This window comes from Genypterus blacodes, unplaced genomic scaffold (genome assembly GCF_046128005.1).
Source record: "Genypterus blacodes isolate CSIRO-AG114 ecotype Tasmania unplaced genomic scaffold, CSIRO-AGI_Gbla_v1 ptg000267l_1, whole genome shotgun sequence".
Classification (NCBI taxonomy): Eukaryota; Metazoa; Chordata; class Actinopteri; order Ophidiiformes; family Ophidiidae; genus Genypterus; species Genypterus blacodes.
In genome coordinates, this window is record NW_027467059.1 from 1 (window position 1) to 22,416 (window position 22,416).

A 22,416-nucleotide genomic window follows, 5' to 3' on the forward strand; every position below is an offset into this window, starting at 1 on the left:
AGTCCATGGGGATATAGCTTGGGAACCTGAAGGTCACTGGTTCGAGTCCGGTATGGTCCAAGTAAGCGGACTGGTAGCTGGTGAGTTGGAGCCAGAAAATCTAAAAAGAAAAGAAGTAAAGTCTAACTAAAAGAGGGAATTGTGGTCCTCTCCTAGTCCAGGTTGTTGAGTTCAGGTCTTCACAACTGAACAACTGAACCAGCCGTCATTATAGCGTAACACAGTTCTATTAGTCAGTCCAGGAGAAACGTTGAGCTTTTATTGAAGTGAAGAAACAACATGGATCCTTCAGGGACCATTCAAAGACCTACAGACCTGCAGAGAAGCACAAACTCACAAATTGATGGACGATGCTTCAATAAACCATCAACAATTGAACATTGAGTACTTTTACTATCTGTGCATTTGAACACTTTCATGCTGTTTACTTTACATAAAACTTCCAAGTCCAAACAGGACTTGGATCAGATATTTTTCTATGGTACTTCAGTATTTGGATCAGCCATGAGCACTATCTCGTCCTCTTTGTCTCCCAGGTGGATGTGGGAGGAAAGACTGACTGGGACTTGGGAGTGGCCAGTCGCTCCGTCAACCGCAAAGGAAAGATCACAGTAAGCCCCGCCCACGGGTACTGGTTCCTGAGTCTCAGGGATCGGACTGAATACTCCTTCCGCACCAAACCCTCCACCAGCCTGGAACTGGACCTCAGACCGACCCGGATCGGCATCTACGTGGACTACGACAAAGGGCTGCTGTCCTTCTACAACGTGGAGGCCAGAGTGTTGATCTACACCTTCACTGATAGTTTCACTGATGTCATCCATCCGTTCTTCAGCCCGTGTACCAATAAATCGGGCAGGAACAAGGCTCCGCTCATCATCTGCCCCGTAGCACCACAGAATGAAGCTGAGTGATGAAGATGTACACATCCTCACCTACATGGACCTTCATTCCAGACTGTGGTCCACCTACCTGCCTGTACATTGAAAACACCAGGAGCTTCAGGTTCTCCTCATTCTCCACTGCAGCAGATCAGATTTAACCTTCAACCCTCTGGTGTCAACATTTTGTAAATTTGTTTTTGCAGCTCAAGATTTTCATTTAAAAAAAAAAAAAAAAATCTGTGATTGAACAAATAAATCTTTAAAAATGTCCTCTGATTTTTTAGAAGTCAAATCAAACAAGGAGGATTTTTTTTTTTTGGGAGTCCAGAACATGTCCACAGGCCACGCCCACAGGCCACACCCACTCAAATCTCAACGAAAACAGCAACAAGCTTGGTTTTAGAAAATACAAAAAGCTAAACTAAATATTCTGAACTTCGGCAAAGAATTTATCAGGATGTGGAACTCTAGAGGGTTCAGATCTGTGACTGATGGTGTTGATTGATGGATTGATTGATTGCTTGATCCTCAGACTGGAGTCACACAGCTCAGACTGTGCTGTTATTAAGTCAGTGTCAGAAATTGAGACGTGAGTTTGTAATTAGTATTATTGAATGAATACAGTGGGTTTATAACCTCAAATCAGTCTTTGTTCTGTTTTAAAGTCTTGCCTCATGCCTCCAGTTAGACTTAATTAAGAAACTATCAGAGAATTGACGGGAACCCTCCCAGTGGTTGACTCGTCACTCATGTCACCTACACGACTGCGTGGTGAGCGACGTGCAGAGTTCTTTCACGAGCAGCTGACAGAGACAGACAGTAGCTTTGATCATGTCGTAGCAGCAGAAGCAGCGTTTATATTCTGGAGAAACAAACAAGACAAACAAACAAATACTGTGGGTGTATCAACTTTATTAGGTAATGTCAGTATAACAAAGTGTGCAGCACAAGCAGGGGAGGAGCAGGAGGAGGAGGAGGAGGAAAAAACTGAAAAGGCTAAAGAGTTTTCAAAATCATAGCTCAGTTTGTCAGAACTTCAACCAAGGCGGAAACACACCAATGCTGTCAGACATGCAGGTGAGCCAGCAGGACACTAGGGGGCGGCGTGAGACTGCATCACAAACATAAAACAAAAACGGCTCCTTCTCCTCATTTGAGTTTCCATTGGACTTCTCACTTATTTGACAACTGAAAATCAAGAAGAACGCAGCAAATTTCAAGCCTGTGAACCAGACGAGTCCAGAAGATCTGAGGTGGCCTCGTTCTCTCGTTCTCGCTACGTCTTCTGTGTGATTTTCACTAATTTACTTGAACAAATTACCTATGGACCAGCCGAAGCTTATCAGTGCACTGACAGCCTTTTTGCCGATGTCCATCACCGCTTCAGCAGCAGCAATCAAAGGATATAAGGGATTGAAGTCTTCAGCATCTGCTCTGGCCTTCTTCTCCGAATTGTCCTGCAGCTTCTTCAATGCGTTCTGCAGGTCTGTCTGGTGCTGCACCTTCAGCTGTTCCTTCATGTTGCTTATATACTCTTCTTTCTCCTTCCTCTCCCTCTGCCTCTCCTCTTGCAGCTCAGCTCTCTCCATCTGCCTCTCTTTGGCCCGCTCCTCGTTCTCCTTCTGCCTCTCCATCCTCTCCCTCTCCATATTAGCCTGGAACTGCCGGTCCATCTTCTGCAGCTCCTCGTCGAGTTTCTTCTTCATCTTCCTTTCCATTTCCTCTCTCTCTCTGCGTATTTCCTCTTCTCTCTCTTGCAGGAGTCGTTCTTTCTTCTCTTCGACGGCCCTCTCTGCCTCTTGGAACATCTGGTTGGTGTAGTGGCTTCCTCCGTTCCTGCGCATTACATCTCTGATCTTGCCGACCAGCAGGGAGACCTGAGTGCGATCTTTGAGCTTGTTGTTGAAGACGTGGTACTGGCCGTTACATCGGCCCACCAGCTCCTGCAGGTCTGGGCTGTCTTGAAGGAACTTCTCAATGGTGGTGTTTCCTTCATCAAGAAGGTCTCCGTGAGTGAAGAGCACCATGCTGTATCTGTCCGCAGCGTCGCCAAAGATCTGCTGGATCATCTGCACCGTCTGCTTTTCTTCTTCCGTGTATCGGTCCAGCTTGATGACCACCAGGAAGACGTGAGGTCCAGGAGCAGCGTAGAAGACGCACTGGCTTATGTCTTTGGTGGTCTTATCCTGGCCGAACCTGGTGTCAAACAGGCCCGGGGTGTCAATGACAGCCACTTCCTGTCCGTCCACCTCCCCTCTGTCCTTTGAGCAGTACACCGTCTCAGACTTGGCGCTGAACTTGGATTGGAAGCATTGTCGCCCCAGGATGGTGTTTCCAGTGGCGCTCTTTCCGTTTCCGGTCTTCCCCACCATCACGATCCTCAGCTCCTGGTTGTTCTGGACGATGGGTCCTGAAGGGGAGGTTAACAGGCGTTTAGCAGATTTACTTCAACGCATGCAAAACATTCAGCTGTGATATGTGAAAGACAAAATGTGTCTCTCTTCCACGCATGCACGCACGCACGCACGCACGCACACACACACACTTACCGCAGATGTAGGCCATTTTTCAGGCAGAGCAGAGAGAGAGACAGAGACAGAGACAGAGACAGAGACCAGATCAGAGTCTCTGTTCATAGAAGTGCAGCCAAGAGCTTCCTGCAGCTTCTGAGCTGCACACGCACACAAGTGCGCAAAGTCTGGTCATGCACCACCTTTCGCTGAGCTCCCTCACCCCCCTCCCCTCCCCTCCCCTCCCTCCCCCCCCCCCCTCCCCGTTTCTTGGAAGCGGTTGGTTTCTTTAAAACAGCTCACGTGCCCCCTGTCGGCTGGAAGCAGAGCTGCATGCTCCAAACTGGTTTGGTGTGGAATGTTCAACATGTGATTTCCCAAAGTAAAGCAGCCGTGAGGACGGTAACCATAACAACGTACAGTAGTCGTACATACTTCCCAACTTCTCCATGCTGCTTTTCCAAACTTACTCACAAATGTTCCATCTTCATTCATTTCTGTTTTGTTCTTCTGAAGTTTACTAGGATTGCAAACTCGTGTGTGTGTGTGTGTGTGTGTTTGTGTGTGCTTACATTACAGCAGTTGACAGCCAGGCTGAAGAATGCAGGTGGACAGTCACCAACCATGTTCTCAAAGGCCTCCTAAAGTTTAAGTGGACTATGCCCCAAAATAGAGCTCATTGCTTATGGTCATAGTGTTTTTAGTTGATAAAGTTGTAATTTTGGCAAAAAGAATAAACAATAAAGCTGCTGTGGCAAGATTGTATGCTGTACACACATAAATACTTTCCTGATCTTTCAGTGTGTGTCCTCAAGCACTGCTGTGAACGGATCAGATTGCTACAGGGTTCCCACCATAGCCAAATGGTTTCTTTGCAAATATTGAGGATGCCAGTATACACACTGCTAAATTGACCTCACTTAGAAATGAACGTCTGACACAGGGGTGTCAAATCGCGGGCCCAATCTGGTCCGCAGCGTAATTATATTTGGCCCGCGAGATAATATCAAATTTCTATTAGAGCTGGCCCGCCGGTATGGAGCGCATGCACCGCTAATACTACACATCCCAGAATGCTCTGCGAGTGCGTTCTGTGTGACATCACGAGACGTGATCCCGATGTGCTCAACCTGCAGCTTCAGGGGCGGGGCCGTGTCATCACACACGTGTGCGCTGCGGTGCGAAAGGTTACAGATAGAGAGAGGCATACAAGTGTTTTCTTTTATTTATTGAAATATAAATTAGTTAACAACATTACCAATATTAACTAGGAAATGTAATAGATAAATCATAGTAACAGTTGTTAACGATTATGCATGAATAGATTTACTTTATTACTGTAATGTTCATATATTTCCTGATATTACTCTGAACAACATACAAATGCTTCACAAACCTAACTTACTGGTTGCCATGACAGACTAACAAACACAATGCTGGCTGAGATCAGCAACAGCAAAGGTAAAATTCTCTTAAGATGTTGAAATGGCGTGGCTGGAGGTCATCAGAAAGTGACTTGCTGGCCGTGTTGGACACGACTGCAGTCCTGGATGTGACGAGGCAGGGATGTGACATCATATGGAACTGATAGACTGCAAACAAAAGGACACACATTGCTGAACACACCCCTCCACACATATCATCTTTACACTTTGATTAAGGTTAATAAGAGAATTTTCAGAACATTAGTTTCCGATTTGATTTGCATTTACACATTGTCTAAATTTTGGGATAATAACAGCCAATGGCGCCACCAGGCGGGGGGCAAGGGCCCCGCGGCCACCCCTGGATATTTGCTGGCGTTTGTTGCTGATCAAAGAATTTGAAAAGTGTTTTGATTGAAGAATGTTTTTGTAGTTCTGCGTTTCTGTCTGCATCTGCCTGATGTCCATTCAAAGAGATTTTTAGATATAGTGCATATAATGTATGTAATGTATATACGTTTTCCTTTACATAAATATGCAGCAACAGTGAAATAGAGCTACAGTACATCTTGAACAGGATTGCAGGCCAGTGTGGTGTTTTGAAACTTGAGTAGGCTTGTTCCCAGTAATGTTTAATTCAGTACTGTTAATGTACAGTGCTCCTTCACATTAAGCTTTATATTTGTCTTAAAGGAAAAGGAAAACAATGAATCGACTTACACACATACAGATACAAAACACATTAAAACAGGGATGTTGTGGAACTTCACATGTGAACTGTACCGTTATTATGCACATCACATAATCAGTACTATAAAACGTAAGAAATAAGAAACCAAAGTATATCAGTAGGTAAATCCTTAATGCTTTGTCAGATTTTTCAACTTGCCTTTATACGACAACAGCCTCATAGAATTCCTGAAATTCAGTTACAGCTTTTGATTTTGGTGGGCCACCCCAAGACTTTCGGTGGCCCCATCTGCGGAATGGTGTGAGCTCTTAAAGTCGACAGCGTAACATCGTCCTGGTACCAAATATTGGTCAACATACGTTTTTGGTCAGCTTTACTCACCGAGATGTCTGGTTATGTACAGCAATTGCTCACGTTCAGGACGTCAAGTTACAAACGTACAACTAATGCACACCAGCAATTACAAATAAGTGAGTTTAAGATTAACCACTGCGGCACTTAATTCATCAAGGAGACGAGACAAAGCAGCCCTAGAATGGATTGTCAATGCAAGGGCTGGAGAAATGTAATTCTAATGCCGGTAGATGCAACTGACTCGGCGTCGTGAGAACTTGGTGGCATTTGAGGCGTCCGATCTGCCGGCAGTCAAAGAATATCCATCATCGGAAATTTTACAAACCAGACAAAACAATTGGATGTTTTAGGTCATGATTAATCTGTACTACCTCCCTCGATATAGTCATACAACTTACCAGAATGTGCTATCCTTTTAAAGCACCAAAGCTTAGTGCTGTGAATAGAGGTTGAACAAGGACCAGAACAGACTTGAAACCACCTTACACATCAGTTATTTTCACCTTTTTATGTTCGGTTAATCTCCCCATTCATTCACATTTTTCGTCGTAATTTCCACTCATGCAGCAGGTTGACAAGGTATTTGTTTTTTTACTGGAAAAGGGCATTTTTATTGATGCACTTTCATCTTTCTGCCACGAGATGGCAGTGTGAGACTTTCAGTCGTGGGGTTATTAGGGAAAACAATGAAACAATACAATCGCGTGCACATGTTTAGAAAGAAAGAAAAGAAAGGCTTTTTATTGATCCCCGAGGGGAAATTCTTTCTTGTCCTCACTCAGTTGTATGCTTTGCATTGTTGTTGTACACAGACAGTTGAAACACACACACATGTAAACACCCCCATGCAAAGGAGGTTACTTTTGTGTATGTGGTTTTATTAAATGTAACTTTGATTACAATAATACTGCTACTTATAATAATAATAATAATAATAATAATAATAATAATAATAATAATAATAATAATAATAATAATGATAATAAGGATGCTTACACTGAGGTGGCATAACGAGCGGTATTTAATGAGAGACAGGTGAGCTCCGGGACATTGGAAGAGGTAGGCAAGCTAGGGAGGCAGTGGCTCAGTGGGTAGTGCTTCCGCTTGGGAACCGGAGGGTTGCCGGTTCAAGCCCCTGCCCTTGAGCAAGGTGCCGAACCCTCAACTGCTCCCCCCTCTGCAGAGGGTGGTAACGTAATGTAAGTCACTTTGGATAAAAGCGTCTGCCAAAATGATCGTAATGTAATGTTAGACTGCTTCAAGGGGCCATAGTTGCGGTGAGAACTTCAGCAAGTCAGCAAGCTCGTTCAAATATTCACAGATAAACGTTTTGAATCGTTGAATTTGTTGTGTTGCGACGTACACGTCCCCGGTGACGGAGCCAGGATGCGAGCCTGACTCGGGTTCGACTCGGCTGCTGTGGGTCTCTCCGTGGGATGGACAGAAGATGAAGAATGGCGTCGTTAAAGTCAGTGGTTTTATTTTTGTTGTCACTCACTCACTCACTCACTCCTTCACTCACTCACTCACTCACTCACTCACTCACTCACTCCTTCACTCACTCACTCACTCACTCCTTCACTCACTCACTCACTCCTTCACTCACTCACTCACTCACTCACTCACTCACTCACTCACTCACTCCTTCACTCACTCACTCACTCCTTCACTCACTCACTCACTCACTCACTCACTCACTCCTTCACTCACTCACTCACTCCTTCACTCACTCACTCACTCCTTCACTCACTCACTCACTCACTCCTTCACTCACTCACTCACTCCTTCACTCACTCACTCACTCACTCACTCACTCACTCACTCACTCACTCCTTCACTCACTCACTCACTCCTTCACTCACTCACTCACTCCTTCACTCACTCACTCCTTCACTCACTCACTCCTTCACTCACTCACTCACTCACTCACTCACTCCTTCACTCACTCAGTCACTCAGTCACTTCTTCACTCCCTCACTCCTTCACTCACTCACTTACTCCTTCACTCACTAACTCTACTCACTCACTCACTCACTCCTCCACTCCTTCACTCACTCCTTCCTTCACTCCTTTACTCACTCACTCCTTCACTTATTCCTCCACTAACTCCTTCACTCCCTCCACTCCTTCACTCCTTCACTCCTTCACTCACTCCTTCACTCCTTCATTCCTTCACTGGAGTTTAGGGAGGCAAAGTTTAATCTTATTTTATTTGGATAAAAGGGCGATATGAAATGAAAGCACTTTATAAGTGCAGTCCATTGGCCGAACCCTCCGCCTCCTCTGAGCGCTCTGAGCTCCTCATGAATAAACACAACGTTCCAACATCCTCCCCCTCCAGCAGGCGGTGGGGTTTCAGTCTAACAGGTGAACCCTGAGCCCCATCTAATCCAAGGAAAAAAGGGACTTTCAGTGTCTTCCTCTGCCCTGGGAAGACCATGGCTCGCTCCGGGATCTGTCGGGGGTCTTTGCTGGTGGTTTTACTGCAGATTGTGCTGATTTGCTCTGCTCAGGTGAGAGAGAAGCGCTCCATTCCTTCTTTAGTGTGTTTGTTTGTGCTCATATTCCTCTTTAAAGGGAGTTCCATGTAGAGTATTGCTGTGTTATTAACACTGAATTTAATCTCCTTGTAGATTTTGTTGTACTCATAGCTCTTTAATCCACTCCACTGTAGGTATGTGTGCTATTCATTAGTAAGTTACTTCTTGGTATTTTAGCAATACTAATCATGAGTATTTGAACATTTCTGTTTTCATCATGGATTTTCTGTTGCGTAAAATTCTGTCGTTCACATTTTCATCTGATTTCCTCCTCAAAAATATCTGGATTAGAGGAGCAAATTGAGTGAAGGCATTGTTCCGTCCACATGTACTCAACCAAATGCAGCCGCGTTAACTAATGTTATGAAAAGAACTGTATTAATTGCATTATTTGCTCCTTTAACAAAAAACAGATTGTGCACACATGTTATCTATAAACAGCAACAGCAATCCGGCTCTGGCCTTATAATGGACTATAATAAGGCACCAGGTGTAATTTCATGACCTTTCACTCCCCAAACAATAGGACCCTGTGTGAGTGACGCCGACCACTGAATCAGAAAGAGCCTCAGCACAGGTTTAGAGATGAATTTCAAGGAGAGAAAGAAGTGAAAAATGATTTGGCTGTTTGCTTTACAGAGGGGCCCCGTCGGTTCCAGAGGCCCCCCAGGCCCCCCTGGAGTAGCCGGTGTGCCTGGAGTGGACGGCATTGATGTGAGTCAGCGTTTCATTTCTCAGATATGGGTCGCAGGTTTTTGGGTCAATCAGCTCAGTGTAAGATGAAGCAGACGGCTGGTTTACACGCGTGTGATCCAACAGTTTTCTTCTTGTTTATCTTCCTAAATCCATCAGACTTCACAGGTTTTCATACTACACAAATCTGAAACTGTTAACGTATCTTTCTCACTTCTCAGGGCGACAGGGGAGACGACTCCTCGGTGGACGGCGGACCAGTGAGTTCTGATTTAAATCTTCCTCTTTCATGCTGCATTGCATGATAAACTCAGGCCACAGAGCCAAAGTGACGGCTGTGAGGTGACGTGAACCTTCTGCTTCCAGGGTGCTGATGGTGACAACGGCAGAGACGGAGCTGCTGGAGCTGCGGGCCTTCCAGGTGCAGATGTAAGCGAATCAGCCCATTAACAGTCTTAACAGGCTGGTAGATGTTTTGCTCTCCTGTCTTCTAACAAATCCTCCGTAATCCAACAGCCTCAAAATATGTGAGATTCAGCTGCAGGTTAATGAACTCTGGTAGTAAAGGTCAGATAAGAGGACACAGTGAGCTCCTGTAACATCTGAGGGCTCCATGTTTGTCTTGGCCCCTGAGCCAGAGTGTGGAGGGAATATGTCCCCTGAATCTGGAGTCTGGAGAGAGGCGTGCGTCTCAAATGGCTTCCTGGCAGAAACAGGGGTCTTTTTGTGTTCTGTGGGCAGCAGAGCCTCAGCCGCCCACAGATGCTGACAGGAAAGAAGTGTATGCTGGGAAAAGAAGCAGAAAATGGATTCAGTGTGTTTGCAGCCTGCGGTCGAGATGCTGCTGAGGACAGACGCTCAGGGGTCTTGGAGAGGGGGGGGGGGAGAGAGAGTGAGAGGGAGAGAGACAGACAGACGCCTCTCTCTCTCTCTCTCTGCCTGTCTCTCTCTCTCTCACTCTCTCTCTGCCTGTCTCTCTCGCTCACTCTATCTCTGCCTGTCTCTCTCTCTCTCACTCTATCTCTGCCTGTCTCTCTCTCTCTCACTCTCTCTCTGCCTGTCTCTCTCTCTCGCTCTCTCTCTGCCTGTCTCTCTCTGTCTCTGCCTGTCTCTCTCTCTCTGCCCCTCTCTCTGTCTCTGCCTGTCTCTCTCTCTCGGCCTGTCTCTCTCTCTCTCTGCCTGTCTCTCTCTGTCTCTGCCTGTCTCTCTCTGCCCCTCTCTCTCTCTCTCTGCCTATCTCTCTCTCTCTCTCTGCCTCTCTCTCTCTCACTGCCTGTCTCTCCCTCTCTGCCCCTCTCTCTTTCTCTCTCTCTCTCTCTCTGCCTCTCTCTCTCACTGCCTGTCTCTCTCTGCCTGTCTCTCTCTCTCTGCCCCTCTCCTTCTCCCTCTCTGTCTCTCTCTGCCTCTCTCTCTCTGTCTCTCTCTCTGTCTCTCTCTCTGTCTCTCTCTCTGTCTCTCTCTCTCTCTCTCTCTCTCTCTCTCTCTCTCTCTCCCTGTCTCTCTCTCTCTCTCTCTCTCTCTGTCTCTCTCTCTCTCTCTCTCACTGCCTGTCTCTCTCTGCCTGTCTCTCTCTCTCTCATGTTATTTCCTAACTGCTCTTTGTGTTTCCTGCTCTTCATGTCTTTTTTGTTGCTCTGTGTAATCCCACTGGAGGTTCCTATCATTCACTCAGCCGTTCCTGCAGAGGGAATCTCTCCCTAGCCTCTCCCGAGGTTTCCTCCTTTTTCCTGATACATGAAGGTTTCCTCTGGAGTTTGTCCTGGTCTTCCCAGAGAGCTTTGGGTGGATGTCCCTGATGTTGTGGGTCTGTAGAGGCCTTTGAGACGTTGGATGTGATATGGGGCTCTACAAATAAAATGGACTTGACTTGACATGTAGTTGAGTAGTACTCAATTCCAATCAATTTCACTTTGTCACAATATTGAGCATTTGTGTCAAGAAAGTCATAAGGTTTCTGTTTCGTCACACAAACTCCTTCCTCCTGACATTTATGAGACAGCTGGCATTACACATTAGCAGATAAGCCAATAAAGGATTTCTGGTCCTCTTCACAGGGACCCGTCGGACCTCCTGGAGAAGAAGGCCCGGTCGGCCCAAATGGACTAAAAGTAAGTTTGTTATTTTTTTGAACCAACTTGCAAACTTTGTCACTTCTGGAAGCACAATGGAACAAGAATCAGTTAGTGTACCTCAATGATGCTTTAGTTGATCCACATTATAAAGTCCTGTGCATTCGCCACCAGTGAAGAAGAAAGAGTATCAAAGCCTGAGTGTCACTGCTGTGTTGTTGTTTGTTTTCAGGGGGACGCTGGAGCACAAGGAACTGTTGGAGAGCCTGTAAGTGCAGATATTGTCTTTAATCACTTAAATCACGTCTTTATTTCACTATCAAGGGATAGGAAGGTGGGTAGTTACACTCTTACCCAGAGGAAGTCCCTCCCTGCTGCCTTCTAGTGGAGGAGCACTGTAAAGCCTTAAGCACAGCGCCAAGTTCCTCTTACCCAGAAATAGAGCTTCACACGCAGCATGAGCGGCGAGGCAGAGCGGCAAAGTGGTCTGCTCTCCTCTGGACCAGGCTGCTAGAAACCAGCAGAACTTCCCCAGTAAAGGTTAAAGGTCACATGGACACAAACACTGACATGAAAAAGCTACACCTCAAAATGTTCTTACCACATATTTGAGCTGTGATTGTTTTTCAGTTTATATCTGCTGACTCTGCATGTACGGAACAAGCTTCACTGAGATGGTTCATTTCTCTGGGTCTCCTAGAAGAAAAGGGATGTATTATGTGCGATGCTGACTGCAAGAACTCTGCAGAACTCTACTGAGCTGATTCCTCTCCTCTCTCTCACAGGGTGAAGGACCTGATGGACTGGATGTGAGTACCTACTGTACAATTTGATAACATCCCCCCTTTGGGAAACGAGATCCGATCTCTCTCACAGGTGTCCAGACCCGTGCAGCTAGGACACATCTATGATGTCAGTAATAAAGTTAGATGACCCTCCTAGAGACCCGATCACATCCAGATAAGGAGGACACGTGTTGATGAACGGTGGTCTTGCTGATCACCTTCATGCGAGGTGTAAAGTCTACAGACGGCTGAATATCTCTGAATCCAAGGCTGTGTTATGAAAGCTGTTTCATTCAAAGCTTTTTCAAATAGATTCTCCAAATGCCTGTCATATGTTCAGAACGTGCATTTGTAACGATTTCAAATGTGTTTGTGTAGCAGCAGCTCAGGTGTGTTGTTCTGTGTCGACAGGGTATTCCTGGTACAGACGGGTTGCCGGGGGAACTGGGCAAAGTGGGACTCTCAGTGAGTAAACCTTTGCAATGCTTACATTCTTTCATTTGTTGTTGTGTTCCATACTGGTGAGTGATATTTAACTGTCTACAGGGAGCGAGGGGCAAGAGAGGGCAAGTTGGTCTCCCCGGTCCTGCCGGGCCCCGGGTGGGTAAACGTCTCCACGTGTCTCCAATTTATGAACGACATCTCTGGAAACAAACAAGCCAGAGGTTTTACTGACAGACCTTTGTGTTTCCACAGGGTCCTCCAGCTGTGTATCAAGGCGAGAATCTGGTATGTTTGATCCCAAAATATGCTCTATATGTATGTATGGCATGATGGAGTCACTCAGCTGTTTGCGTTTACGTTAGTCGTTCAGAATACAGAGCACCTGGTAAGCTGAAACGCATGAAGTCCATTTACAGCAAGACATTCACAACTTGGAGAGATTTGCACGTACACGCCTGTAACAAACACAAAAAAACAATCTGTCATTCACACAGGCTCAGTGACCTGCAGACAGAGAGCCATGATGAGGTCATATGAGCCAGTAAACAGTGTCTCATCCCCACAGCGCCCCCTGGGGACCAGACTCGAAACCACTCATCAATATTAATACGCTCCTGATCAAATAGTACTGAGAACGTTATGGTGAGGGAGCCAATCATGACATGACATGTGGTCACCATGGGGGCGTCGTTGTCCAGGCATCGGAAGGTTCCTGGTTTGATTCCTAGAGCAGTGTTTTTCAGTGTTTTTTTTTTTTTCATGTTAAAAAGGTGCCTTGGCTCAAAACAGGTTTAAAAACCCTGTCCTAGAGAACCTGTTGAAGTGTTGTTGAGCAAGACACGAAACCTTCAACTGCAGGCTGTGTGAGTGGACCAATGTGAGGTCATTGTAAAGCAGATAAGCACTAAAGAAGTACAGAGCATTTACCTTAAATGCACCTGAATGTCGCCATGAATTTGTACTTATATTTAATTCCAGTAAGTTGCTACATTGACGTGCATTTACAGAATTTTTATGGTCTAAACGCCATCGGTTGGCAATCAGTGAATGCATTCTGCACGTGCATCTCCTCTGTATTCACTCCTCCGTGTTTTACTGCTTACTTTTATGAATTGCAGCTCAGCACGGTCAGCACAGGAAATCCATGGCCGAGTGCTCGCTGTCGCTCTCTAGAGGAAACTGTTTCAGTCTGTACCCTTACATGCACTTGAATTGTGCTCAGATTAAGGAAATGAATCCAAACGTCGATACCAACAATTGCAGACCTACATCATAATCAAGGTCATTTATGGGGAATCAGAGTTTTGACTGTAAAGTGATGAACATGCATGTAAACGTGACGGGCAGAGTGTAAGCTGTGTCACAATATGTTCCAAAAACAATGCTGATGTGCATGAGTTCAAAGTGCATCTACATGTGGTGAGAGAAACATCAAATGACTGCTGGGACCAAATGCTTGCTGCTTCCTGTTTGGGTCCTGGGGTCAGTCAGTGGAGCCCCCTGGTGTCGGGGCTCTTCCATGACCTTAAATAGGCTGTTGTGTTTTTCAGTGTCCTAACGCCTGCCCTGCCAATCTAAATGGACATCCCGGCCTCCCCGGCATGAAAGTAAGTCAACTTTTGTCAACATTATTATCTTCCAAGTTCAGGTTATGATTCTGTAGGCGTCTATGGATCGATTCAACTTGCATTAACTTGCAGGGCCACAAAGGGGTCAAGGGTGAATCTGGTGAGCCTGGAAGACAAGGACACAAGGTAACATCCCCATCCTCTCCTGAAAGGACTCCTAGTTGGCTCTACTTTAGCATGTTAGCATGGGTCCCTTTGGTCCTTCAGTCTGTGAGCGTTGAGAATGTCCAGGCACCCATTGGTCCATTTACCACTGCTGTATTCGGCTGTACAGGAAGTCCCTGATTTATGAACGCCCAATTCAGGAACATCCTGTACATGTGTACCGACCTCTCATTACTCTCACAAAGAGGCCAAGGGAACAGCGATCCCCTAAACGCTGCTGTGTGTACTGTGTGAACTGCACCTCACTGTTCCGACTTGCGTACATATTGGACTTAAAAATGGGTTTGTAGCGTGATGATTTCCTGAACTGGAAGCTTCTCCTCGCCTTTTCTAATTTGGACATTTGAAAAACCTAAATGTCTGTCGGTAAGTGTAACTTTCAGACGGTCCCTTAATGAGAGCAAAGACTCCAGGTAGAGGTTAGAATAATGATTTGTTTACAGTCGCTTCAGCAAAACGCACTCTGAGGTCAAAGGTCAGCAGGCTATGCAGCTGCTCAGTTCCGGCCCGATACACAGATGATGTATTGGTATTGTTTTCTCTTTCAGGGAGAGGAGGGAGAGCAAGGATCACATGGAGACGTCGGGGCTCAGGGACTACCAGTAACATTTTTCTGTTTTTTCTCAAAATATGCCACCAGATTGCAAAGCTGCCTGGCAGCACTTCAAACATATTAACATGGGACATGTTTACCTCCTTCTCTCTATCCGCTGAGAAATTTTAGGGCCCAGGTGGACAAAGAGGCCTCCCGGGAATATTGGGTTCCAAAGGAGACAGGGTAAGAGGGCAAGAGGGCAAGAGGGCAAGAGGGCAAGGTTTGACATGCAGGACAAGAAAAATGCAAGTTGGTTCGGATTTTTGTTATCTGAAAATTTTAATTTTTGAGTTTTCTAAATATCAACTCCACAGTTGTGATCTAGTTGAGCTGAAGCCCCATCAAGCGTCTCATCCGTTAGAAAGCTACAAATGATTGAACAACAACTGACTTGAAGAATAAAATGGGTTGACTGTAACCGTGGCGATGTAGCATTTTGGTGTAAATCCCCATAAATCAGTGGAACTAAAAATCTCCTCGGTCTTCCTAACCCAGGGACCTCGTGGGAAGCCTGGTGATCTGGGTCCTCAGGGAATCCAGGGAGGCCCGGTAAGAACCCCATCCTCACTCATCCCCCCCCCCCCCCCCCCCCCCCCCGCCCAGCCCTGCTTGATATTAAGCTTTAAAATACATTCAACATATATATTTGGTTTTTTTTAGGGCGATCCGGGTCAAAGAGGAGCCATAGGCGAGAGCGGACCAAGTGGAGTGCAGGTACAGATCCCTAACAGAGATCAGAACACAGACACAGCTGCTCCTCCTTCACGGTAAAGCAGATCATCAGGCCCGTTACTGCCTTTACCAGGAAGTCAAAGTATATGATGGTGTTGACGCGCTTTCTAAAGCCTTTTGAACAGAAAACCAAAAGCAGAGTCCAAACGCCATGGCAACGTCTGTGTGCATGAGCCTCACACGTGTGTTTCCCCCGCTGTGACTAAGTGGATGTGTGATGCTTGTGTAACTGTGTGTGTCTCTGTAGGGGGAACAAGGTCCAGCTGGAATCAGAGGAGTGCCAGGACCTAAAGGAGAGTCTGTAAGCCCCTCGCCCTGCTTTATCCTCATACCTCCACCAAGGCTGAACAAGGGTAGACAAATTGTGTCTTGGGTCTCATAAGAAAATCCAGCCCATATTAACCCCTTATGTTCTCATCTTATCAGGACAGCAAGACACCCATTGTTAATGCAAGGTGTTAATAAAGTGAATTTGAATGCAGCCAGCTTGATGTTTGCTGCATTCGTCCATTCATTGAACGAAATGGAGAAGAACAGAACTTACATTAAAGTACATTTATCATTTATAAATAAATCAAGTAAATAAACCAAGATCAGACACATTTATACTTTGGAGGTTTGCTTCCTTCATTATCTCCTTTTGCTACCCGTCTTCCCTCCTGCCTATGGCCACTTCTACCTTCCAACCATCCTATCCTAGCTTCCTACCTTCCTATGATCGCTTGTCTCCTCCGCAGGGTCTTCCGGGTCCAGACGGCCGTGAGGGAATCCCAGGCCTGCCAGCATCCAAGGTGCTGCCCGCCCGCTCTTTGACTCTTTTAAAGTGAAAACATTGGTAGAATTTGAGTTAAAAATTTTTGTTGTGTTGCCTTTTAGCAAGGCACACAGACTGGCATTTCACACTTAGTGTCTTCCCAGTTCAACGTGTATCTGTGTTTGCTATTCAGGGTCCTACAGGGAAGAATGGGGCTCCAGGTGACGCTGGCTCCCAAGGACTTCCGGTAAGTGTGACCTCTGACCTCAGACACCTCTGAGACACGGTCACCTGAGTCCAAAGTTTCTGTTTTTGATCTCATTCCTTTGTTTGTTTTCTTCCTATAGGGTTTGCCAGGCGCTTATGGCCAAAAAGGTCACAGTGGTGCAGAGGTATGACTTCTAGAGACCCTCTGATGAAATCAAAGCAAATGTTATTCTGTGTAACAACAATAACACACAACTACTAGTAATTGGAAGACACATGTCTGCGTAGTTTGTTTTCCCAGCAAAATGAATACTGTCATCTGTTCTGGCTGTTTCCAGGGTAAGACCGGTGATGTGGGACTAGCAGGGCTGATGGGGTCTCCAGGGAAGCAGGTAAGAGGAAAACGCACCCATCGATTTCCCAACAGTAGAGAGAGAGATGATGAGATGATGAGATGATGAGATGATGAGATGATGAGATGATGAGATGATGATGGTCTGGGTGGTGACTCAGCACCTGAAATGACATCTGGACTGTAACGTTGTTCCCAGGGTGAGCGTGGAGAGCAGGGAGAGGTCGGCCCTGTCGGACCCAGAGGTGGACCTGTGAGTATAGAGAGAGAGAGAGAGAGAGTGTGTGTGTGTGTGTGTGTGTGTGTGTGTGTGTGTGTGCGTGTGCATGGCATAAATTGATAAACGATAAATGAGTCTAGATATGCTCCTTTTCATTTCCTGTTGTAGGGCAGCCGAGGAGAGAGAGGACCTGAGGGCCCCTCAGGACTGGCGGGACTCAGGGTGAGAGCAGAAACATCATGTCTGTCCTCCTGGGCTCCATTTGTGCATCAGCAGCCCTTTGGAGTCTGAAGTCATTGTTTTGACTTCACTGGCTTTTATTTGCAACTTAAAAGTGTGTGTGTGTGTGTGTGTGTGTGTGTGTGTGTGTGTGTGTGTGTGTGTGTGTGTGTGCGTGTGTGTGTGTGTGCGTTTGTGCGTGTGTGTGTGCATCTATATTTGTGCGCTGAATGGGCCCGGTGTGCGTTGGTGATGTGTTGCTGCTCCCTTACTGTTTCATGAACCTCCGGCCCTCACTTGATGCTCTAATCCACTGGTGGAGGCATGAATGGCCTCTTGTTCCAGCTGGCTGAAGCCCCATGGGGCTCAGGGGGATTCAGGGCAGGAAAAGAAGCTGAGACGCCCTGAAAGAACTCTCTGTTCCCCAGGAATGCCTGAAAGCCATCAGCCCGCAATATGCCACAATCACTACCTGCAACCCCCCTCCCCAAACACACACACACACACACACACATCAGAGTGGGGGTGTGGGGGGGGAATCAGTGCTGCTTCACCTCTGAGATGATGTGAAGCTCAAAAGGTTTGGAATAGAACCTTCACACAGTCTGTGTAGTGTTTTCCCTCTGTGGTTGTGTGTGTGTGTGTGTGTGTGTGTGTGTGTGTGTGTGCGCGCATATTAACTGTTATTTTGTGTGTGTGTGTTTGAACAGGGGAGCAAAGGGGATCCAGGCTTTCCAGGACTTCCTGGTCCTGCTGGTTATCGTGGGCAGAAGGGCGACAGGGTAACAGACACAACACAGCAGAGAGCAATGAGTTTAGAGAGGAAACCTTTCACTTCATCCTGACCTTTGTGACCTCTGTGTTTCAGGGCGCCGTCGGTCTGGACGGGCCAAAGGGAGACCAAGTATGTCTGAGGAGGCTTAATATCGTACCTGCTATCAAATGTGAGCCAAGCAGACTGTGGAGTGGTGTTGAGTCACAGTGACTTTGTGTGCGTTTGTTTCAGGGGCCCCCAGGAGCCGAGGGGACACCCGGAGAGGGAGGAGGCCTGGTGAGGGACGGAGTCATAATCTCTTTGGGACGACTAGTGTGATTGGATGAACACACACACACGTAATACTCTTTGTAGAGTGATGTAATGCTTCTTCTCCCCTGCAGGGTGATGAAGGTGAAGAAGGAGAGAAAGGCTCGGTACGTTGACACTCTAAAGTCTAAAGGCACTTCATCAATTAAAGATAGTTTTATCCATAGTTTTTTCCATAGTCTTTTTTAATTTTCATCAAATTTCAGGGTTAATTGTTGAAATGATTTTTTTGTGTTTGATTTACTTGATGCACTTTTTTCCCTTTGATGTTTCTGCAATCTCAACATTTTTTCAATTTCTTTGCGCTCATTTTGTTATTTTTGTGTGGTGGTTTCTACCTGTGCATTTACACTTCCTGTCCCACAGAGCGGTCCGCCAGGAGAGACAGGAAGTAAAGGACCTGAAGGGGGCCGAGGATCGCCGGGAAAAGAGGGCAAGCTGGGTCAGCCTGGACCTCGAGGCATGCAGGGAGACATGGGGGTTCCTGGCTTTCCCGGGTCACAGGGGCCAGCGGTGAGACGTTTACTGACATTCTGACAAACCTCAAACTTTCCTGAGGGGTGGCAGTAGCTCAGTCCATAGGGGGACTCGGTCGCCGATTTGAGTCCCCGTATGGACCGAGAACTGCCCAGGTGCCCTTGAGCAAGGCACCGAACCCCCAAACTGCTCCAGGGGCTGCGCCTTGTCAAAGTATTATGAGCACACACACAAATATTAATGTCACTAATACACAGTTATATAATCAATAACTACAATTCTCACCGTCTTGATTTATAGAGTTTTATTGTAACACTCAAAGTTCTCTGAAGGTATTTTCAGGTTCATTGTCAAAGTTTTTGCGCATCAAACTTTGGGTCATTCAACACGCCAACCACCAGGTGGCGTGATCAGGATTTGCATCGTGTGTTTATGTCTACACGGGTGAAGACGAACGACAATAACACACGTTTCCTTCTCATCTGTGTTTGTTCAGGGAAAATCCCCCACAGACACACACATCAAACAAGTGTGCATGAGAGTGATGCAAGGTGAGAACCACAAACACTCAACAATCTGAATGGATACTGCAGTAAGTCTCTGTTTGTGTAATATTACCCAATATAGTTCAATTTCAAAGCATGATGTCATTGTTGGGAAGGAACTGAAACAGGAAGTTCAGCCGCAAGTTCCCATTTTCACATTAAAAGCCTCTCCTGAGTTCCAGCTTCAGGATGTGACGACGACATGACAAACTTCCATCAATCCGCCGCAATGAATGAATCCATTTATCTGCTAAACTCTTCAGGTATAGGGAGGTTCTCAAGGTCACAGTGTAAGACGCTAACTGTTATTTTGGAGTTCCACAATAGAAAATGTATCCTTCAAACCTTCAAACATAAGTTGTCACATGAAAGGTTTGTCTGAGCGGTTTGTGTTCCTGGCCAAGGAATCCGCTTCTAGAGTTTCAATGAAGATGGAAATGTTTTAGTTTCTGAGGCGATAAACTCGCTAACATCAGCTAAAAGCCTTCAAGCTAAAGGTCAAAATGTCTTCCTGTGTCGCAGAGCAATTAGCTCAGTTAGCAGCTAGCCTGAGCAGGCCCGAGTCGGGCATCTCCGGTCTGCCAGGACCACCCGGCCCTCCAGGCCCCCCGGGTCCCACTGGAGAGAACGGTTTCCCCGGACACGGCGGGGGAAGAGGACTGCCTGGTCTGAAGGGTCCGCCTGGGCTGATCGGCCGTAAAGGACTGAAAGGTGAGATGCAGATCGGCACCCTCGTGTGGTCACAGCTCAGCCATTCATCCAGTTAAATCTAATCTGAATTCCTTCCATGTGTGCAGGTGACCAGGGGGACAGAGGGGACAGAGGGCCCACAGCCAGAGGAGCCAAAGGAGCCGCCGGGGCCCCGGGTCTGCCAGGTAAGGACCGGACTCATCCGACCCATCCTCTGAGGAAAATGAGTCGAAATTACAGGGCGAAAAACTTTCACAACAGTTTCTGAACGATAACCAACAAACCATGAGTGCATCTTTATCAAATTTGGTTGTTAATATTTTGGAACTATCAGCCAAGCTAATGTGAAGAGTGGATCGCTCTCATGTTGGATTATTAAAGCTTTGAGACGTTTCAGGCTTCACGGGCCTTCATGGTGCTCAAGGTGCAAGTTCAGTACTTAAAGGTTTAATTGAACAATGAAATGATGTAGAACGTTCCATTTCCTCCCTGCAGACGCAATGAATTGGCGCCATCTGCTGGAGTGAGCGTGTAATGAAATAATGATCATAAATCTGAATCTCTTATTTTGAGGCAGAATGGGCTCTGATCATTGATCTTCGTCTCCTCGGGAAGTCATTTGCTCTAGGGCACTCCAACTGTCTCTTCTCTCTCTCTCTCTCTCTCTCTCTCTCTCTCTCTCTCTCTCTCACTCAGGTGATCCCGGCCGACCCGATTACGGCACAAACGGCCGTGACGGAGCCCGAGGACCTCGTGGCGTTCCAGGCGTTACCGGCGTTCCCGGGCCTCCCGGTCCCGCTGGGCCCATCGGTTACTGTGAGTCATCGCAGTGTGTCCTGCCCATGGTGGCGTTGCCAGTTTCGGCGAAAGACTCCGGCATGAAGGGCCCCAGCGAGATGTGAGGAGGCTCTAGGTGTCGGAGGAAAAGTGAGAGACTGGGAGAGAAACCTGCAGCATTCCACGGAGGACTGATCCATTGGGTTTGTTGCCGTGATAGTTTTCTTGATTTGGTCAGCTGATTTGGAGTTTCATTTTATTCCTTAACGACACAGCTGTGATTATAAAAGATAAGCAGCAAACGGCCCACAGCAGCTATTAAAACAACTCCAGCTTTGTTCTGACCTCAGTTTGCCATCTTTGTACTCTCAAACCAACCCAGACAAGCACACCTGATGTATGTAAACATCAATTTGAAAATTAATGCTAATTACACTGATGGATGACTTACATTTGTTTGAGTATCTTTGCTCTCTGTGGCGTTTCCTCTGCATGCAGGATCTCTGCTGGTTCCTCTGATTGGAGGGCGGCCCAGTGTTTGATATGACTTCTTATTTATTTTATCAAGGTCTGACATGACATCTACAAGTTGTACAAAAGAGGAAATAAACACATTTTGATAAAAGTTTGCATGTTTTGTATGGAAGAAGACTAGAGGGCGCTCAGAGTTCATACCTCTGTCAAGGCCGAGTAGCTCTCCAGTATGAAACCCGACAGGTTGTTAGGTCGATGATTCCTCCCCCCCAACAAACCTTTGACTCTCCCATGTCTGCTCGTTACAGCGCATTGATGTTTCATTCAGTGCCTCAGTAGTGAGGTCACGTGTCCACCATCATGAGCCACGCCCACACAAATTTGGTCCAAACGTTCCATGTGGTGAAAATTGACAGTGGCGATTACAGCGCCACCATCAGGCTGACTGGTACCAAGGGTTCTTCTCTGGATCACTAGTTCTCACTGAGATGTGTTACTTGTTATGATATCCTGGTGACAGACCAGTTTGTTCTGGTTTTCTTATTTTGGTCTGGCCCGCCTCCTTCCTGGCGGTGTGTTAGCAAAAAGATGAATTTGGCTCCAGTCTGCCCCCTGGTGGTTGTGACTACATCCTTCAGGCGAGTGTGTGGCACATGTGCACTGAGGAGAAACATCTGGTCTGTGGCTTAGATGAACCATGTCGGCCGATCAATGTGCTGCATGAACTTTTTGGCCAAATGTTTTCGTATTCTGTCTTTTGCGGCATTTTCAATTGTTCGAACACACGTACAGGAATCAGGGCGGCCCAGTCTGTAGCACTGAAATAAGCGTTTGCCAAAAACATGTTCTGTTTTTTCAGTGTATCATTTTAATGTACTCGCACAAGTTGGTGAACAGGTACAACTTTGTCTCTCACTGTACTAAATCACACATCCATCGATAGTATAAATAGCCAACCTAACAATAATAGTACACATTTTCAAATACATAAAATCATCAAGTATCCAAGTCATAAGTTACAGACCTCAAATAAAAAGGCGTACGAAATATCGCAGACGTTGGAAGTCCAGTTTGAAGCAGAAAAAAAAAAAAAAAAAAAAAAA

General features: G+C 46.4%; 2 protein-coding genes and 1 long non-coding RNA gene across 5 annotated transcripts; 2 read left to right on the top strand and 1 right to left on the bottom strand.

Annotated features, from left to right (window-relative positions):
- On the top strand, nucleotides 1-1,086 carry LOC143017094 (uncharacterized). The gene is made up of 2 exons (XR_012965586.1): nucleotides 1-80; nucleotides 537-1,086. It is a non-coding gene; the product is annotated as an uncharacterized LOC143017094 (long non-coding RNA).
- A 700-nt stretch (nucleotides 1,087-1,786) lies between these two features.
- On the bottom strand, nucleotides 1,787-4,036 carry LOC143017103 (GTPase IMAP family member 9-like). Of its 3 annotated transcripts, XR_012965587.1 has the most exons (3): nucleotides 3,434-3,584; nucleotides 2,055-3,294; nucleotides 1,787-1,995 (listed from the first exon to the last, which is right to left on the bottom strand). XR_012965587.1 is itself a non-coding variant. In XM_076171731.1 (2 exons), exon 2 carries the CDS (start codon nucleotides 3,254-3,256, stop codon nucleotides 2,189-2,191), a length of 1,068 nt encoding a protein of 355 aa, XP_076027846.1. In that variant the 5' UTR covers nucleotides 3,257-3,294; nucleotides 3,967-4,036; the 3' UTR covers nucleotides 1,787-2,188. The 3 variants fall into 3 exon arrangements, 2 of the variants coding, with proteins under 2 accessions (XP_076027846.1, XP_076027845.1); XM_076171731.1 differs by lacking the exon at nucleotides 3,434-3,584 and adding an exon at nucleotides 3,967-4,036 and having other exon boundaries at nucleotides 1,787-3,294; XM_076171730.1 differs by having other exon boundaries at nucleotides 1,787-3,294.
- Nucleotides 4,037-8,197: 4,161 nt separating this feature from the next.
- col9a1a (collagen, type IX, alpha 1a) lies at nucleotides 8,198-21,444 on the top strand. The gene is made up of 32 exons (XM_076171719.1): nucleotides 8,198-8,376; nucleotides 9,043-9,117; nucleotides 9,318-9,356; nucleotides 9,463-9,525; nucleotides 11,151-11,204; nucleotides 11,398-11,433; nucleotides 11,951-11,974; nucleotides 12,362-12,415; nucleotides 12,497-12,550; nucleotides 12,647-12,679; nucleotides 13,945-14,001; nucleotides 14,095-14,148; nucleotides 14,736-14,789; nucleotides 14,912-14,965; nucleotides 15,278-15,331; nucleotides 15,443-15,496; nucleotides 15,762-15,815; nucleotides 16,252-16,305; nucleotides 16,462-16,515; nucleotides 16,616-16,660; nucleotides 16,814-16,867; nucleotides 17,027-17,080; nucleotides 17,216-17,269; nucleotides 17,977-18,048; nucleotides 18,135-18,170; nucleotides 18,273-18,317; nucleotides 18,425-18,457; nucleotides 18,717-18,863; nucleotides 19,324-19,378; nucleotides 19,895-20,083; nucleotides 20,170-20,247; nucleotides 20,759-21,444. The coding sequence occupies exons 1-32, from the start codon at nucleotides 8,302-8,304 to the stop codon at nucleotides 20,962-20,964; spliced, it is 2,064 nt and encodes a 687-aa protein (XP_076027834.1). The 5' UTR covers nucleotides 8,198-8,301; the 3' UTR covers nucleotides 20,965-21,444.
- Nucleotides 21,445-22,416: the final 972 nt, after the last annotated feature.

Coding starts and splice junctions, on each gene's coding strand:
- col9a1a (XM_076171719.1), top strand. CDS start 8,302: ATGGCTCGCTCCGGGATCTGTCGGGGGTCTTTGCTGGTGGTTTTACTG. Junction 18,049..18,134: donor GTGGGCAGAAGGGCGACAGG/GTAACAGACACA, acceptor TCTGTGTTTCAG/GGCGCCGTCGGTCTGGACGG. Junction 18,171..18,272: donor ACGGGCCAAAGGGAGACCAA/GTATGTCTGAGG, acceptor CGTTTGTTTCAG/GGGCCCCCAGGAGCCGAGGG.